The sequence below is a fragment of the Ostrea edulis genome, chromosome 1 (genome assembly GCF_947568905.1).
Source record: "Ostrea edulis chromosome 1, xbOstEdul1.1, whole genome shotgun sequence".
In the NCBI taxonomy this organism is placed as follows: Eukaryota; Metazoa; Mollusca; class Bivalvia; order Ostreida; family Ostreidae; genus Ostrea; species Ostrea edulis.
The window spans coordinates 91,389,114-91,407,954 of record NC_079164.1 but is presented as its reverse complement, the minus strand read 5'-3'; the positions used below and the strand labels follow the sequence as shown (position 1 = coordinate 91,407,954).

General features: G+C 35.6%; 2 protein-coding genes across 6 annotated transcripts; both read right to left on the bottom strand.

The window, feature by feature from the left end:
* Positions 1–459: 459 nt before the first annotated feature.
* Positions 460–9,433, bottom strand: LOC125674741 (mitochondrial ubiquitin ligase activator of NFKB 1-like). 4 transcript variants are annotated; one of them, XM_056165757.1, is made up of 3 exons: positions 9,413–9,433; positions 5,122–5,324; positions 460–1,340 (listed from the first exon to the last, which is right to left on the bottom strand). In XM_056165757.1, the coding sequence occupies exons 2-3, from the start codon at positions 5,220–5,222 to the stop codon at positions 551–553; spliced, it is 891 nt and encodes a 296-aa protein (XP_056021732.1). In that variant the 5' UTR covers positions 5,223–5,324; positions 9,413–9,433; the 3' UTR covers positions 460–550. The 4 variants fall into 4 exon arrangements, with proteins under 4 accessions (XP_056021732.1, XP_048767966.2, XP_056021725.1 ...); XM_048912009.2 differs by having other exon boundaries at positions 9,190–9,425; XM_056165750.1 differs by lacking the exon at positions 9,413–9,433 and adding an exon at positions 9,083–9,390.
* A 4,910-nt stretch (positions 9,434–14,343) lies between these two features.
* On the bottom strand, positions 14,344–18,242 carry LOC125674785 (secretory immunoglobulin A-binding protein EsiB-like). 2 transcript variants are annotated; one of them, XM_048912068.2, is made up of 5 exons: positions 18,110–18,242; positions 15,639–15,753; positions 15,311–15,356; positions 15,121–15,207; positions 14,344–15,000 (listed from the first exon to the last, which is right to left on the bottom strand). In XM_048912068.2, exons 1-5 carry the CDS (start codon positions 18,173–18,175, stop codon positions 14,901–14,903), a joined length of 414 nt encoding a protein of 137 aa, XP_048768025.2. In that variant the 5' UTR covers positions 18,176–18,242; the 3' UTR covers positions 14,344–14,900. The 2 variants fall into 2 exon arrangements, with proteins under 2 accessions (XP_048768025.2, XP_048768032.2); XM_048912075.2 differs by lacking the exon at positions 18,110–18,242 and adding an exon at positions 16,047–16,892.
* Between the last annotated feature and the right edge of the window lie 599 nt (positions 18,243–18,841).

Below are 18,841 nucleotides of genomic sequence, written 5' to 3'. Positions count from 1 at the left end.
TATAAAGTGCAGGAAAGCTTTAATGTTCAATTTTCCTTCTTGCAAACCAAATGAAGGTGCAAGTAAATTCACTGTTGCATCCATCAACAAAAAAGCACAGGCACCAGAAGTGTGGATAGCCTGTATAGATCTTGTGTATATACCCCCCCCCCCCCTTCTAGAATGAAATTATTTTTATACAGAACCAATTATTCCCCACCGATCACCTTTATAAGTCGTTCGGAATAGTCAGTTTCTACATTCTGTAAGCTTTTGAGATGACCACATGTGAGATACTAATACATGTATACATAATATAAAAAACTATTTTAAAATGTAACGCCTGAATATTATGAAATGAAAGCGCTTGCGTTAAAAATTTTAACTTTGTGTACTGTTTATTTTATTTCTTTTAATATGTACATGTATACATATGTAAGTATCTCACACGCGGTCATCTTCATATCAACGAATCAGAGCTTAACTATTTCATCATTCAATGGTATACAAGTTTCACCTGACAATTCACATAATTCATCATTTTTGCGATTCTATAGCCACACCTATATAATCAAGGTGTGTATGTTGTAACAAATCTCACTACTTTTCCGCGACATATAGGACACATTTTTGGATCAGGCAATGCAAATGCACAGTCCCCACACAAACAGACATGTCCACACTCTAACAAAACAACTTCTCTCTCATTTGTTAAGCACACTACACATTTATTGTTCTCCCAGTCTGATGAGTCTGTGGAACCAGCCCCCGAGGATAAACTGTCTGGATTTGTTCGGTGGGCTGCCCTGGCACGTCTCTGTTCCTCCTCCTCCCGGAGATGCTGAAAATCTCTCCTCAGTCTTTGCTCCTCATTATAATTTTTACGCTTTCTGAAAAACCTATAAACCAGGTAAATAATAAGCGCAACTCCGGTCACTCCAAAAAGTCCTACAAAGACTTTCAACAAAGTGCCCCTGTTTCTGAGCAGTCGGACAAGCTCATCTTTAGTTTTCCTGGAAATGATATATCTATATTCTGATGAGGGAGGCTTCATTTTGATAGTATCCCCCTCTTTAACAAGTTTACCAATGGCCAAAAGGTGTGATCCAACTAGGAGCATTTTCTCCGTTTCTTGATATCCCTTGTTGACCTCCCCACTGATGAGCTCCATCCCTTTCTTGAATAAGTCAGTCTGTGGTTGTATGAAGTTTTCATAAGTCAATGACAATTCTTCATCTACGTGGTAGGCAGAGTTTGGCTCGGTTACCATAATTCTCGTGAGGCACTGGGATTCTCCATGTGGTACAAGATAAAATGGAATCACTTCTAGAGTGTCTCGCACCACATTTTTCACATCAGACCTTTAAAAAATACCACACAGTAATAAAACTTCAAAATTCTGATCTGAAAAATATTCACAATTAAATTATCCAAAACATTTTATATTACATAACATGTTTTCTGAAAGAAATAAGCTCCAGAAGGACTGCTCACTTGAATGCTACATGTACATAACGAACATGTCGAACAGTGATCAAAATCTCATAACTCCTACAAGCAATACAAAATAGATAGTTGGACAAACACGGACCCCTGGACACACCAGAGGTGGGATCAGGTGCCTAGGAGGAGTAAGCATCCCCTGTTGAACGGTCACACCCACCGTGAGTCCTATATCAAATGCATTTATATTTTACAAACTTTATGCCAAGAAGTATTGGTAAATAAATACATGTATTTTATAAACTGACATTTAATAAAAATACATTTTAACAATGACATGTCAAGTTTTCAATGCATTAATATTTGACATTAGCTTGAAATCCCTTTATGTTCATGATTATTTTGTATATAGAAAACTAGTGCTTGCTTTTAAGGTTCTTAATAACATGACACCAGAATATATGAACGTTTATAGTCTTGTCAGCCAAGTTAGTTCCAGAACAACAAGAAGTAGCGATAGTGGCATTTTATATTTACCAAAAGTTCAAGCTGAATATTATTAACGGTCTTTTAAGGTATCCTCCAAAATTTTATGGAATCAGTTGCCCGAGTCTGTCAGAAGCTGTGGTTCTATTACATCTTTTAAATCAGCATATTTGCGGCATTATTACTCAAATAAGTGATATATAGATATTATATATATATGTTTATTCCCCCCCCCCCCCAACTATATCGTGTGTATATTTTATGTCTGTCTAAATAAAGAATTTATTATCATTATTATTATTATTATGTTACAGAGAAAATTCTCTCTAATTTCATTTCGTCTAAAATACATAATTTGAAAGTTACATATTCCCTGGTACACAAAACATTAGTGTCTGGTTAAAACAAATATATGTCTCTTTATTTGATTGAATTCAAACTTATGGATATAGAATAAATATTTCATACAAACTTACTTTGTGTTAAAAGCTATATTACTTCTCGTTTGAACTTTACTGATGCCCAGACAAGGCACTGCATTTTTATCACTCATCTCTACATAATTAAACAGTGGTGCGTTTAAATCTGACATGTTCACTATGATATAATGCTTACTGACAGTCACAGCTGATATAAATCTTCAATCATTTCACGCTGCGAACTACATGCATTTATATCGTTAAATGCTGAGAAAGAACAGTAAGACTACGTCCACACAGACAGTAAATAACAAAAGCCCAATAAGCTAATTTTCGTATCTGAAAATTTTTCTTTTTAAAAAAATTGTGTTATACATGTAACACGAAAGTTTCGTGAATAAACATGAAACTTTTGCAAATTAACGCAAAACTTCTGCTTTATAATATGAAACTTTTACAAATAAACATGTCACTATAATAGCGTTAAAATGCGAAATTTTCACAAAATAATAAACATTCTGTATGAACATAGTTCTGTAAAATAAGAACCCGTGATTAGTACAAAGAACAAAAACTAATGTTTATACATTTATAAATAACCAGTAAAGAACTATACAAAAATGCCCACATTTTACACACCTATACCAGAATGTTTGGTAAATATGCTATTGTTAGGGCTACGCTACAGTTGGTGCCGTTGACCACCCCTGCACTGTAGGTTGTCTTGTTAGGGGTGAAAAGAATCTGGGTTGTGTCTTTGAGGGCAAAGACAAATTAAAGGAGGGAGGAATGTAGTAGTTAGGGCTAGACGGACTGAAGATATTAGCCTGGATAGCTCAGTGGTTAGAGCACCCGACTAGTAATGCAGGGGTCCTGGGTTCGATTCCCGGTCCAACCACAGATTTTCTCCTCTCCTATACTATACTATCCAGGAATTGTGGTTACAAGAGCGCCACTTTATGAGGCAGTGGGTGCAGGGCGAAGCCCTGGTAGGGGTCCAGGGGGCGAAGCCCCCGGAAGCTCCTGGATTTTACAGATTTTATGGGGCTTGAAATATTTCTCCTATTTAGTCATTTGTACTATTTTCTATCATTTTAATAAGGTGAAATTAATAAAATGACCCAAATTTTAAGGGGTTTATGGAAAAAATTAAGTTCTCCCTATAAAGTAATTCAAGAAATCAAAGAATTTTGTCATTTATTTCTTAGGGAGTGGAAGAAATTATTGCTTCTTTTATCGTTTAGTACATTTTCTGAAACAAGATACCGCGATTTACCTTAAATTTGAAAATTTTAGGGGGGGGGGGACGCGCACCGGCTGCGCCCCCCTCTAAATCCGCCACTGTTGAGTGTTGCTTAGTTAACAACAGCTTTTAATACGGGGGTATAAAATTTTGTCTATTGAAATCAAGCCTTACAATGTCACAGAATTTTAAAGATATATTGGGGGGGAAAACTGTCAGAATGTCTCTAGAAAGCCCGTGGTGACCTTGGTCATTTACTTTCGATAACAGATGAAACTACATTTTTCAAGTATTATATCTCTTCGCTGTCATCTTTTCGAAATCCCGCAAAATTCTCACAGCAACCTTTGTAACTTTCTGTTTTATAACTTGGTCATTTGATAAGCTTTTGGCTTGGTTTGTCTAGAATTGAAAGACTTCTCCTATGTAATGATTATTAACACAAAATGTTCCAAAATTTAAGTACAATATAATCAAATCATTTTTTTGCAAAAGTTTCGCATTATATCGCATATATCTTTTGTTTTACACAGGGCTTAAAATTAGCGAAAAATACTCGCAAAATGCGAGTACATTTGAAAAATAGCGAGTAAAAATAGTGGACACTTGAAATCTTAGCGAATGGTGATTTACAAACTATGATCGTATCGTATCCGCTTTATACAGTGATGCGCTATTCGCTTTTCTTAAACTTGCACTCTGAATCATACAAATGCTTACATGAATGACCGATTTCAACAACCGTTTCTATCCAGATTTTTCTTTTATGATTTTTTTAAGAAACTCGGAGTCAAACAAATGCTTTAGAAATCGGACATTGCATTAATATGATGAAAAATATAGACATGTGCCACGAGTTCTGTTCACCTATAGGGGTGATTAAATTGAATTCCAAGTATGAAGTTTTTGTTATTCATTTATCTAAAAAAAATCAAAAAAAAAATCGGAGTCTATGTTTTACCAAGTCTTCCGGTAGTCATTTTTATCAGAATCATGAGAATGTCCTATCTAAATTAATTTATTGTCATATTGAGGTCGGGTTGTAGTGATGACACGAGTGCACTGCTCACCACGTAGACGATTATCAAAAAAGATCATGGGCTCGTGATCGGGCTGCTTATAAAACCACGAGTCCGGAATTCGCTTTAAAAAATCATTAGTGACAACCCTGATGTGGCATGAAATTAAAAGACTGGATCTAGACCTGCGGTAAACAGGTTATGGATTAGAGGTGCGATAATCAAAAGACCTAAACATTGCACCATATGACTACGTAACTTAGTGTCCTGTCCAAATGATTCCTGTTGACCCACCAGGCTCAGTAATGATGGGGAAAATTGTTGATTTAAAAAAAAACATATGAAAAAAGAGCACTGCTTCATCATTTTTATTTTAGCTTGTAGGTTTATATTTTACCCTGTGGATTTTTTACCCACAGGCTAAAATTAGCCTGTGGTAGAAAAAGTTAATTTCGACCCCTGTTTACAGCAACAAAAATGAGCTCAATGGGCTTTTGTAGTAATACATTAAAACATAGTAAACTTTGAATACCAAAAGCCTTGGACTCTCCTTGATTTGTGTTCAACCATAGAGCTGTGTTGTATGACTCCTTCCACTCCGACTTTGAAATGGCTCCTCAGAGGTGTGCCCATTGACTTGACCTCTCCCTCAACACATCCATAAGGAATGCAATAGTAGGGGGAATCTTCCAGCTTTTTGTGCAATTCCTGATCGATTATATATTGCTGAACATTCTGCAAATGAAATTAATGATAATATATTCATATGTGTTTTACATTCTATATATCCAATGGTGCTAAAGCTAGTATAAAAATGGCTAACTTCCTATTGAAACACGAATACATAAATACAAACAATGTATTAGCTACACATTTGTATAATAGTATTCCCGCTTCTTAAGGAGGTACTCTACATCGTCATAATGGCTGACTTCCTTTTAAAAGATGGATGAAAATATAAATATCAGCAATATTTGTCTATTCGTTTAAAAAATTCTCACCTAGCCGAGTAGCTTAGTAGGTTAGCACGTCGTCTGCTGAACTGTAGATTGCATGTTCGAGTCTAGCAGGGGTTTTAAATTTTTCTCAGATTGCTTTCAACTAAAACTGCATTTTTTGACTAAATGAAGTAAATTTGAAAGTTTTCATGTTCAAAATATTGTTGTACGCATCCTCCACTTTTCATCCATATCAAATTTCACTGGTTTAGCATACCTCCTTAACAGATTCTTTTAATTTCACTACATATCTGATTAGATGAATCAGTATAACAGAAATTTAACTCCTGTGAGGCTTTGTTCTAGTATTTTCTACATAATTTTCACTAACATTGCAATTCAGAAAATTAATCTAAATTCCCAATTTCTTTTAAAATGTTAAAAAACATAGCATACGTTTACACAATGTTAACAAACATAGCATACTTTTCATCCATAACAATTTTCTTTATCATACTTTGATGTATTAAAATACTCGAATCTGAGATCGGCTGAGAAATGGTTGAAAAAACATGTTTTCTTGTGAGAGTTAAAGCCACACCCTCCAGGGTGATAGTGTCTTAGCAGCAGGAAGCATTCCTTGAAAACCATTGATATTACATAAAAATTACCTCATGCATTAAACTAATGTCCCTGCGATTTGCTGTCAATTTTAGAAAAATGTTATTTTAAGTGTTTGAAGTCTGCAGTGTGTTACAGTGACATTTTGAATGAAATCAAACGATAAAACGAAACAAATGATAATCGACAGTTTGGCAGGTATATTGGTACCTACATATAACTATTGCAGAAAAGTTACCGTTTTGAACTGGGTAATTTTGAATCAATATCACCATGTTGGAATTTTCTTGTTAACTGTTTGCAACAAAATTTAGCTAAAAAGAAATCCCATTGAATTCATGTTATCGAATAAATGTATGGCATTCGGTATAATAAAACAAACTGAAATGGTGCCCATTGTTGAGGGTAATAATGAGAATTTACATCTTGGTTGACAATGTTTTCAATTGTACAAAGTATGAGGAATGTCAAATTAGAGGTGTGAGAGGAGTTGATTACACAAAATAGGTACCATCTAATCAAGACATGCTTAAAAATGACAAAGTTCAAGTACGTGTAAATTTTTTGAAAAATGTCTGATCATTTTCAAAAAGACACACATAACAACTGTTCGAAGTTTGAGGAATGTCAAGTTAGAGGTGTGAAAGGAGTTGATTACACAATTAGGTACGTTATTACAGGGATGCCGACATACCCTCCAACCATTCACCATTCTATGAGCGGCAGAGCCGGATGCACATTGTGCAACCTGCAGGCCAATTTATAAATTTTAGGTCCAAAATTAATAAATTTCAGGTCTAAAATTAATAGATTTTAGGTCTAAAATTGGGAATTTTATAACTAAACAAGATTGTGTACGCAGCAGGGTTAAGGTGTCCCGAGTAAAGTTAAAACAAACATCATAAAATGTACCTCGGTGCACTTCATACTATATGACGTCACAATATAAAAGTTCGTCACGACGTACAGGTCTATATTTGTATCGCAGGGAAAATGTCATAATATTTTCTCGCTATTTATTGCCGTTATCTAGTGTTCAAGCTGTATGTGTTTTAATCTGTTTGTCAGATGACCCCCCCCCCCCCCCAATTTCTTCGATAATATATAAGTCTCATATATAATATGTGCACGAAACACTGTAAAGTAATCTTTACATCACTTTGTGACCTTGATATCGCCCCCGATGTGTGTAGTCATTTGGAATAAAGAAAACCAACGCATGTACATATCGACTCATTACAGGTGAAAGATGACGATATTTTATTTCGACCTAGGCATATTCAGAAAGGTAACTAGTTGCAGATTTAGGATTTTGATACGGAAGGTACAATATTTTGCCTCGTTTAGATACGATTTGGATGTGAATGTGGAAAATGCCCAACATTTGAGTTGAGATTATGGAAATTGCTATATTTGAGAGGATATTGTACCGATCCGTATCACTCTTTAAATTTACCATATTAATGTTGACATATCAAGCCCAAGCTGCAAATGATTTGAGTGCATCTTTCACCTGTAACGAGGTGATAAACAACTAAAAGTCTAGCGGATAAAAATAGCTCTACGTCACTTGTATGACGACGTAATAGGTAAGCAGAGGATTTCCCCATGTGATACGATGTTTGTTAATGTACTGACAAACGATTTTTACTAAAAATATGTGATGCTTGAAAATTTTTTACTTTTATATGAATATGCTATCATTACTTGTTATTTTACTCGGGACACCTTAACCCCGCTGTGTAGCCATATGTCCCCTGCCGCCGCTGCAACAAAATTGAACCGCAATAGTCCCATAACTCCTGTAAATTTTTTAGAATCCAAATCATAGTAAAATATAATCAACAACATATTGTGACTAACAATCCTGCAAAATTTGAACAAAATCTGTATAGTGGTGTCCGAGTATTTATGTGCACAATGTGTTACTATTGTAGCATGTGCAAATTCAACAAAGTCTCATAAATCCTGTAAAATTTGTTGATATGTAGGAATTGACAGGAAAAGTGTCCCACTTTTAAAAGAATTTTAGAGCCAATTAATGGACAGCCCACAGTGCATGTAATGGCAAGGTATGAATGTATACAGGTCAAGCACAATCTCTTGATTTTGTTATTTAGCTTTAGCAAGCTATTGGAAATAGCTTGATTCAGCTATTTCAAATCTTTTATAGAATTAATTTCTATAAGCATAGCATATAACAAATATCATTGAGTGAACATATATGTTTCATCCTTGCAGTCTGTACAACACATCGCAAACAAAAAATATTTCTTAAAAGTCAATGAGGATCAACAGAATAACGGATTGGCAATCCAGTTACACATTGTAAAGTCTGACATCATACTTTTCTATGCTTCAACGCAAACAGGGTAGTGGATAGTTAACAACACAAAAGAAATTCTCTTTTCATGAGAACTCTTAAAATGACCTAGTATTGTTGTGAACTCTAAATTAGAATAGTGTTGTGGTAAGCTCCAAGTATAAACACATTCAAAAATTATTATGTGACTTTTTGGCTATACTACTGCACTAAATCAAAATATTCAATCTAAACTAGCTTAATCAAGCTATTTCAAATAGCTTTATAAAGCTACATGTATATAGCTTAATAAAGTGTAGCGGTCAGCCGGGTTCGATTGCCGGTGGCCAGATAGCTCGGTTGTTAGAGCACCTGACAAGAGAATTCAGGGGTCCCGGGTTCAAATCCTGGTCTGCTCCTTTGCATTTTCTCCCTTCCTGTCACGGGCACTGGAAGTTAATGTAAATATATAGCATGTGCATGTACATGCTATATATTTACATTAACTTTCAGTGCCCGTGCTTCCTGTTACAAAAGGAATTGTGTTGGACCTGGTATACACACTATACAATATGCAGTGTTGCTTTGTTATTCCATTTGTTTAGTAGCTTTAATGCTAGTTGTAGTCTTACCTTGTTCGTTTTAGTATTCATTCGTGTAATCGTTCATACTACCTGTCTGTCCCAAAACATGCTACTTATAGCAATGCAATGCTGTACTTCCACTTTCGGATACGTACCTCAATGTTTTTGGCAGAACGCAATACTCGTTTGTACAAACGATAAAACCCATATGTACAAAGTAAATCAACCCCAATTCCTACAACAATGCCAACATCTACCATATCTATCATTCCCATTTTCTTTGTAAGGGTTTTACTAATAGTGTCAACTTTGAAGTTCAACTTGTTTCAACATTCTTATAATAATAATTTGCATTCCGATCCCAATCAGTAAGCTTACCGGGTTCTAGTCTGGATCATCCCGACGTTTGTGTATACGCCGACTCCCATACCTCGACTCCCCACAGACTAACCGGGTTCGCTTTGTCGAATATACAGGGAGGTTGCCTATAAAGAATCGTCTCCATTTCCGAATCACCTAAGATAGTAATTCTATATGTTTAGCCGAGTTGCAACGAAGTTGAACTCGGCTATTGGTTTGATGATGCGGGTGGGTGGCGGTTGGGCGTCAACAATTGGTTTCCGGATGATAACTCGAAAAAGTTTACAATATAATCAAATGAAACTTTGATATATTGTTGGGTACCAGGTAAAGAAGACCCTTATTGATTTAGGAGAAAAATGGTCAAAGGTCAAGGTCACAGTGACCGAAAATGGAATGAAAATTTCAGAAAAATTTGGTTTCCGGATGATAACTCAGAAAGTTTAATCCGAATCAAATGAAACTTTGATATATTGTTGGGTACCAGGTAAGGAAGACCCCTATTGATTTTGGAGAAAATAGGTCAAAGGCCAAGGTCACAGTGACCGAATATAGAATGAAAATTTCAGAAATATTTGGTTTCCGGATGAAAACTCAGAAAGTTTAAATCCGAATCAAATGAAACTTTGATATATTGTTGGGTACCAGGTAAGGAAGACCCCTATAGATTTTGGAGAGAAAAGGTCAAAGTCACAGTGACCGAATATAGAATGAAAATTTCAGAAGTATTTGGTTTCCGGATGATAACTCAGAAAGTTTAAATCCGAATCAAATGATACTTAAAGATATTGTTATGTACCAGATAAGGAAAACCCCTATTGATTTTGGAGTAAATAGGTCAAAGGTCAAGGTGACCGAAAATAGATTTAAAATTTCCAAAAATTTTGGTTTTCGGAGGATAACTCGAAATTTTTTAATTTGAATCAAATGAAACTTGGATATATTGTTGGATACCAGCAAAGCAAGGCCCCTATTGATTTTGGAGAACAAAGGTCAAGGTCACAGTGACCGAAAATAGATTGAAAACTTCAGACAAAGATGGTTTCTGGACAGTAACTCGGAAAGTTTAAAACTGAAATTAGTTCTTCACAATTATAAATATGTCACATCATTCCTGACTTTACAATGTATCCCATGCAACTCGGCTCATGCACCCCTGGGTGCATATATTGATTTTTCTTACTTAAAGTCCCATCACTTAGAGTAAAGTATCCTGTCATGAAGAGTGGGTCTTCCTAGCACCAGTTTTTGAGAGAAAAAAATTGTTTAACTTGTTCGATGGCGTAATTTTAAGTAAAAAATCAACAAGCTTTGTCGTGACGTAGATTAGAAAAACCGTGTGAAGCAGACAACTTTCACTTTTAGATCGACATTCGATGAGAGAGGTGCAATGTAGGTATGTGAAGTTGTTACAGATATTTACTATAATTATTCATCTAAAAGCCCTGAAAACATCACATTGTTGTGAAAGCAGGTAATGATTATATTAGCTATAAAGTTGCAGGTTGTAAGGTTTCCAATATCGAATCACTGTTACTGAAAATTGTGAGTGAAAGGGATCGTGTCAAAAATCATTTTTCAAATGCGATTTCTGTACACATGTTGCAATAAAAAAATGAATACAGGTTAAATTAACATAAATTGAAATGAAAATAATAATAAAATCTCACATCTCTTTTCACAACCTTAAGCTGCAGGTCCAAAAATGACCGTCATTGATTATCATGGGTGGTGGTCATGCATGCAGACAGGTTCGATCGCCGCTGGCCAGACAGTCAAATGGGAGACAGAATTGAGGTAATATCGGTTGAGATTCGGCTCAGCTGGATATTTGGACTGATGCCTTCCCCAAATCTCGGAGCAGTCCTTCGTAATTCCCGTCTGGAAATTTACTTTCAACTTCAGTCGGTTCTAGCAAAGTAATGTGCACTTAGGTGACATTACCACTCGCTTCATATAACTAGTTATTTGACTTTAAATCAACTCTTTATATACTTATTGATGCTGCATTACTTACCGTTTAGGTATGTAAATTCAATAATAAAAAATCTCACTAAATTTTCCGTTCAAATGCTGGATTAAAATTCCATGGCACATATTTTATCTCCTGAAATTAAAGAGTTACTATAGTCTGTTTTATTAAATTACTGATATATAGGTATTTCCACAAACCCACAGGCATGGATCATGATTATTCCACCCCCACTACCCCCTCCTCACCCCACGACTTATTTTTTTAATACGTATACTAGGCGATTATACGTGATCTTTACTAATACGTGACAGAGACGAAAACTAACAATTTTGGATAATAAGTAATGCATATTCACAAAACATAAGTAGAGAAAATAAGTATATCCCAGATCAGAAAAAATAAGGTGTGGGGAGGGAAGGGTGGTGGTGGAATAATCATGAGCCAGGTGCCTGTGCACAAACCGGCCTACTGTATTATTCTCTACCCCTGCAAATTTCTGTGCGTAACGCGCCCTCTGGTGAGAGAATGCTATTGTATATGAGACTTAAAAAACAGACTATAGGAACTCTTCAATTTTGGGAGATAAAATATTGCGCTGTGGACGTCGGAGCTTTATGAAAATTATTTGAAAGTCATGATAATAATGATTTCAGAAACATCTATTTTCCATGTACTTGTGTCTTGCAACGATTTTTAGAAAAAAGACACTACAGCTCATTTTGCGCAAAAATCATGAAATGACAATTTTCCCAGCGCTTTCTCAATTTTTGTTACATTGTTGAAAGTATGAACTTTACGAAAATAACACTTATCTAAAGTTAAAAATTATCGTTTTAACGTAAAAATTAATACTTTTTGATGGCCTATACAAAAAATATCGAGTCTCCTCCTTTTAGTCTTCAGACGCATGCGCATAGACAGTAAACAGTGCAGAATGTCGTCCAGTGAGGGAAGTGTAGTTGATAGATCTAGAATTTTGACAGATTCTGTGAGAAACGAGGTAAAAATAGAATGAGATAAAACTCATGCGTGAAATAAAATTTACCTAGGGATCAGTATGACCGTTGGAAAACAGAGAACTCGGAAAAACGCATGTAACTCAGTGGCGGATCTAGGATTTCCGAAGAGGGGTGTGAAAGTCAAAGATTAGCCAAAGTAATCGGCTATTCGGGTGCAAAATTTGGATTTTCATTCACAATCTGTGGCGTAAAAAGGGAGGGGGGATACTGGCCCCCTAGATCTGCCATTGAGACTAGCTGCGAAGACACTACGTTTGAAAGTAAGTGCTATTTTTATCTGAACACGACACGTGTTAGTTGTAAAAACATCGGTCAATGGGAACATGGAAGGGTTTCTGTTGAAATAATGATTTATAATTAGTTATTATAAGGAGCAGGGAATAATCTTATGTACTTGAAAGGTGAGTGTGGACCCCCTTGAAGGGGAATTTAGATAAGTTCCTACACAACACCTTTGCTGTCATTCAAAATCACGTGATGTAAATAAGCATTCAAAAGTCCGAGTCAGCATGAAGAAATCTTGGAATTCCGGACGATCTTCAAAGCGCAGTTGAGAGTAAATTGATGCATCCCAATTGTTCAAAATTGTCAGTATCGATGTGAATTTTATCATTTTATCAATATGTGGTTTAAAAAACACTTCATTAAAATGTGGAAAATGAGCTGTAGTGTCTCTTTAAATGAGTTATACATCGTCGGATATCACTGTTATCTTCGCCTTTCATATCCACGAGAAACAAAACGTAATCAACCGTGGATACCTGCATCTTCGCTAGCCAAGTATTTAAGATCCGCTCCGCTTCTCTACAAGTTGTAGAGAAGCGAAGCAGATCGTAAACCCTTGGCTTGCGAAGATGGGGTACCCAACAATGAAGAGAGTTTTTGCATTTACTGCCCTTGCACCGGAATTAGGAGACGTGCTCACCGATGCGGTAATAGGCCTAGTCTTTTTAAAGCTCTTCACTGAGTTTTGATAAGTTATATCATATCCACCCAAATTAACAAGGTTTAGTTTCTTTGATATTGTGGAGAACACTTTTTAGAATGTGCATTTCGTCAAATTGAAGGGATGGAGAAGAGGGGGGGGGGAGGGGGAGTAGTAATCGCATCTGATGTTTAATTCTGTCCATGTTACAAGTAGTAGGTGTAAAAAAAAAAAAAAAAATTGATAAATAACATATCATTATTGACACAACATTGGTGAATATAGATATTTAATTACATGTAAACAGATATAGTTAGAAACATTGCCGGTTTTAACCAAACAAGATTTACACATAGGAGTAGTTACATGTGTGAAACAGCGTTTCTTTTCTGAAGCACCGTGACCAAATGTCATATTTGTATATACGGAAGTTTATGGTATACATTTGAAATGATGTTGTCTTTTAACTGATGTAATTAAATTTTAGGTGGAGTTTTCTATTTTCTAACAAAATGAAGAAAACGAACGGCTAAGACCAATTTACACGAAATCTCATAACTGTGTTGAAGTGTTTGAGCAAGTGGTAAGGGATCTCACCGAATGCCAATCTAATTAAAAGTAGACCTTTCATCTCGCTCTTCGTTATCTGTTGAGGTGAAAGGTCTAATTTTAATTAGATTGACCGAATGCTATATATCATTCAAATCAGAATCCATTGCATCACCTGATAGGCTAGCTATAATTAACTTAAAAATATACGTCCATTTGTTTTACAAGATGAAATCAGATGGATGACATGGCAACCGCTAAGCGCAGAGTCATACATACATGTATATAACATGAAAATCAAACCAACAAACAAAATGTCCTGGCCATGACGATAGAAGCCACAACTCGAACACCTACTTAACGAGGATTTTCTCCAAGCACGGCCCGTGCACTAATCGTGCTTATGGGGGAAAAGGTCTACAAGAACCCCAAAGTTACTTGCATGAATATTATTTGTAAAAAGATGAACGAACAAGTGAGAATTACTAAGTATCTTTATTTTAACAAAATATGTTTATAAATGCAAACAGTACAATGTACATGTGTATTATAAAAAAGAAAGAAAAAAACTATTGCTTTTTGGACGGAATGATATATACATGTTGGTTTCCAGCAGATCAACAGTTACTTTTGCCGCAGAAAAAAAAAACCCACGAAAGAACAAAACTGGGCATATATTCCGGGGATCTATTGTTTCTTGTTTAGGTCATATAAATACAGCTGTCATTCACGATTCGCTGTTCTGCCTCCTGTGACTGTGGCGCTATCACATACAAATATGAGCCAGTCTCGGAAACGAACATTGTTTTATGTCAAAGTAGGAAAATAAAACCGCAGCAGTTTTAAGTTATCGGTCCAGCATGTTTCGTTGTTGATCTTTGTCCAGCAGTAACTCGAAAGTGTATCTATTAGTACTAGTGCATCATTGCTAATAACTTCGATCCAATTTTACTAACATAAAATATTTCATCCGCTCCCGAATCGGATACATATGATTTGGGAGGGAATCAAAGATTTTCCTCAACTCTCCATCGTTTACTAGTTTTTACAGCCTCCTCTGGAGCACACCTCGTTCAACACTTGATGCGCTTCCTTCACGCCTTTAGATGCAGCATGTTGAATCAGCATGTGGGCTTCACTGTCATATATCACAACAAAAACCATATTACATCTACGTTATCATCCTTCTTATAGTATAAACATTTTGAATGGTAAAGTAACTTATTTGGGGAGGGGGTGCATACTGGTTTAACCTTACCCGGGTTTGAGACCAGACTTGTACCCCTTCAGGTGACCGATAGCCAAATTGTAAGCAGCGTGAGGGTGACCCTGGTCAGCAGCTTTTCTGTAGGTAAATGTGAATTTCATATACTACAGTATATACACCTTGAATATACTGAATTTGCGTTGTAAATCAATTGTTTGTGCCTTGAATAGTGGTATCTTACTTGAAATGCTCCATGGCTTTCAATATGTGCTTTTCAACCCCCTTTTCTACAAGGTAAAAGGTCATACAAATACATGTACGTATATACATGTATATAGAACAAGTCTATGACATTTACCTTCTCTTCAGAAATCTCGTGAAAAGTAAACACTATAATTGTTGTAAATGTAGCATATGCAGTTACGGTTGCTGTTTTTAAGGAGAGAGAGAGAGAGTGTGTGTGTGTGTGTGTATACACGTGCGCAGCTACGGATTTCAGATTTCATTAATTTCCTTTGGTGTAAGCGCATATTATACTATATGGAGAAAAACAACAACAGCCGCCATACCGTGCAGGTATCTCTGTCCGATCTGATGGTTTGCACTCGGGTATCCCAGCCACGCGTAACCATACGTCACATTGAAATAAAGGGCAAAGGACAGAGTGGAAATTAACACCACCGCCTTGATAAAAAAGAAATTCAAATTTTACAATTTAAATATAAAAACAACTTTTTACTTTCTGTATCCATAGCATGCTTCTGGCTGTCCAAGAATGCAGACGACAATATTTAAAACAACTCGTAAGATATTCAAAACTTAATAAATGAGTATTTTCACCATATCATTGCTAAAAACTTTACGATATCACAATTGCCAACGTCTTTACAAAATAGTTTGATATTACCATAGGTACTTAAGGACAGCCCCCCCCCCCCTCCCGGATCAGAATATGATGTATAATTGATTATACTTACACATGTATGTACAGGCCACATATCACTGACGTTGAGGACTATTCGAGAACCGAGAGATGGGAGTCCTCATCAGAGGCACTTATTTATAAATATTATATGAACAAAAAAGTACATTTTTAAAACTACGTGGCAATGTAGAGTTTGTCGGTAAAAATAATATATGCATAATTGATACTGATAAATTTATGTTTAAACAAATCGATCTCCAGGCCTGCCTAGGCTTGATTAGAACGCTATGTCGAATTCCTTCTGTCGATCGATTGACCGATACAATAAATAATAAATAACGGAAAAGAAGGGATCGATAGAAACTTTGTTCAAATTTTAAAATTTTTTGATCCAATCAATAGATTTCTACAATATTATCTAGAAAATAATTATTCAAATAGAATAGAATAAAATATAATTTATTTCCAGAACTGTTTTGGATTCAGAACAATATAACATGCGAATTGACAAAAATTAACTATAATATTGTATAGACACGCTTTCTAAATATTGTACAGAATGGAAGTTGCATGGATCGAGGTCAGTGGTTTTGGCAATGAAATGATACTTCTTTATACAAACATATAAGAAAAAATTATTCAAAAATATATGATTATCCTGTACTTTTCTGAGTCCTCTTAATATTGTATCTACAAAAGAAATTTGTTTATATATCAGAGACTTTTTATACCTTAGACACTGATTGTTACAATTATTAACACAATATAGGGGCGGATCCAGGAATTGCGGTTGGGGGCGCAACTTTATGCGGCAGGGGGTCTGGGGCCACTTTAGGGACCCAGGGGGAAGCTCCTGGATTTTACAGATTTTATAGGGCTTGAGATATGTCTCTTACATTGTCATTTATACTATTTTCTGTCATTTTTAATAAGGTGAAATTAATCAAATGACGCAGATTTTAAGGGTTTATGAAAAAATGTAAGTTCTCCCACCAAAAGTAATTTAATACATGTAAATCAAAAGATTTTGTCATTTATTTCTTCGAGAGTGGAAGAAATTATAGTATTTTGCCTTAAGGAATATTCTTTCTACTAGACTTTAAAAAAAAATCTAAATGAAAGAAGTCAAATCCTTTCAAAATATGTACTCTGTGATATATTTTTTGTTGTTGTTGAAACAATGCATCATAATAAGTGGCGGATTTAAAGGAAGGGGGTCACAGCCCCCCCCCCCCCCCCCCCTCTAAAATTTTCAAATTTAAGGTAAAGCGTGGTATCTTCTTTAGAAAAATGTGTCAAACGATAAAAGAAACAATAATTTTTTCCACTCCCGGAGAAATAAATGGCAAAATCTTTTGAATTCTTGAATTACTTTATTAGGAGAACTTAATTTTTTCCATTTTATTAATTTTACCTTATCAAAAATGATAGAAAATAGTACAAATGACTAAATAGGACACATTTCAAACCCTATAAAATCTGTAAAATCCAGAAGCTTCTGGGGGCTTGGTCCCCACTAGGGGAACTTAAACGACGATGTAAATTGATAACAGTAAAAAAAAAATTTCAAAATACACCATGGTCATGTTGGAAATGTCTGAGAATCTAATAAGCTACATTAATCAAACTAAAATATGATAAAGTGAAGTCGAGATTCGAAAATATAAAGGATTTTGAAAATAAATATAAAAAGAGGGTCCAATCCTGAACCAAAATCGAGGTCCAATCCGGCACGTTTATCGTGGAAACGACCACAGTCCAATCCTGCACATTAGCAAATGTTCAAGTCAAGATATCTATCTAACCAATGCAATTTAAGGGACAAATCGCATACACTGGTTCAAGTTTTCATCAAAAGATATGTGCAGAGTCTATTTTACCGAAAGTATCTTTCTTAAAATGCATGAAAACATGATTAGAAACATCTTCGCCCGCTTCGAATTCTATCGAGGCAACATCGTCAACTTCGATCAATGAATTTAGAGTTGTACGTGTACATGAGTAAGAATTCCAACAACCAATCAACTTAATGATGCCTCCCTGGCCAGGCAGTGTTTTAAATTCATAAATTCGTCGTCTAATAAGTCGGTAAAATGAAGAGTTTTAAGAGCCTACCTTTGTTTGGAAATGCCGTCTGCCATCTTGTTTTGTCCAATCCTGCACACGATCATGACAGTGCATCTGTTACAGATAGAACATGCTGTTAGCCCTCATGCACTAACCCACCCTAAGGACTATGTAATGTACAAGAAGTATAGTTGGTGTAATCATTTCATGTATATTAGACATCAAATTAATCTTGTAACAAACGCACCTATACACGTAATGTATTTGATGTTGTCTATTCGAATAGTCAAGACAAGATTTCTTTTTGGAGAGAAACGAGGGAGAAAAATAACTTTTAAAAAACGCATCTTAAATAATCAAACCCTCTCAGTGCCACAAGGCAGACCTTTGACCTTGAAAAGCAATAGGCATCTTCCTCTCATCATGGTAAGTTGTAAGATCCTGGAGCTTACGGTTCATTGTGCCTACAAGGTCCGAACAGACGGTATACCATAATACGTCCCGTCTTCGATGGGCGTATAACATTAGGCATCTTTCTCTCATCATGGTGACTAAATGTACAAAGTTGTAAGATCCTAGCTCCAAAAGTTCGATATGTATTCTGCCTACAAAATGTTCCTATTAACTGATACTACGACCTTGACCTTAGAAAACAATAGGCATCTTTGTCTGATCACGGTGATCAAATATAGCAAGTTGTAAGATCCTGAAGCTTACGGTTAATTTTGCATTTTGCCTACAAGGTCCGGACAGACGGTATACCATATTTCACGTTTCGTC

Bases quoted from the DNA above. Each gene is read 5' to 3' on its own strand.
- LOC125674741 (XM_048912009.2), bottom strand. From the start codon at position 9,309: ATGGGAATGATAGATATGGTAGATGTTGGCATTGTTGTAGGAATTGGG. The intron at 5,325-9,189 runs GTACGTATCCGA...TTTCATTTGCAG, and splicing joins GTTCTGCCAAAAACATTGAG to AATGTTCAGCAATATATAAT. The intron at 1,341-5,121 runs GTATTCAAAGTT...TATTTTTTAAAG, and splicing joins AGGAGAGTCCAAGGCTTTTG to GTCTGATGTGAAAAATGTGG.
- LOC125674785 (XM_048912068.2), bottom strand. From the start codon at position 18,175: ATGCACTGTCATGATCGTGTGCAGGATTGGACAAAACAAGATGGCAGA. The intron at 15,357-15,638 runs GTATGGCGGCTG...TTTACCTTGTAG, and splicing joins CGGACAGAGATACCTGCACG to AAAAGGGGGTTGAAAAGCAC. The intron at 15,001-15,120 runs GTAAGGTTAAAC...GATATATGACAG, and splicing joins AAGTCTGGTCTCAAACCCGG to TGAAGCCCACATGCTGATTC.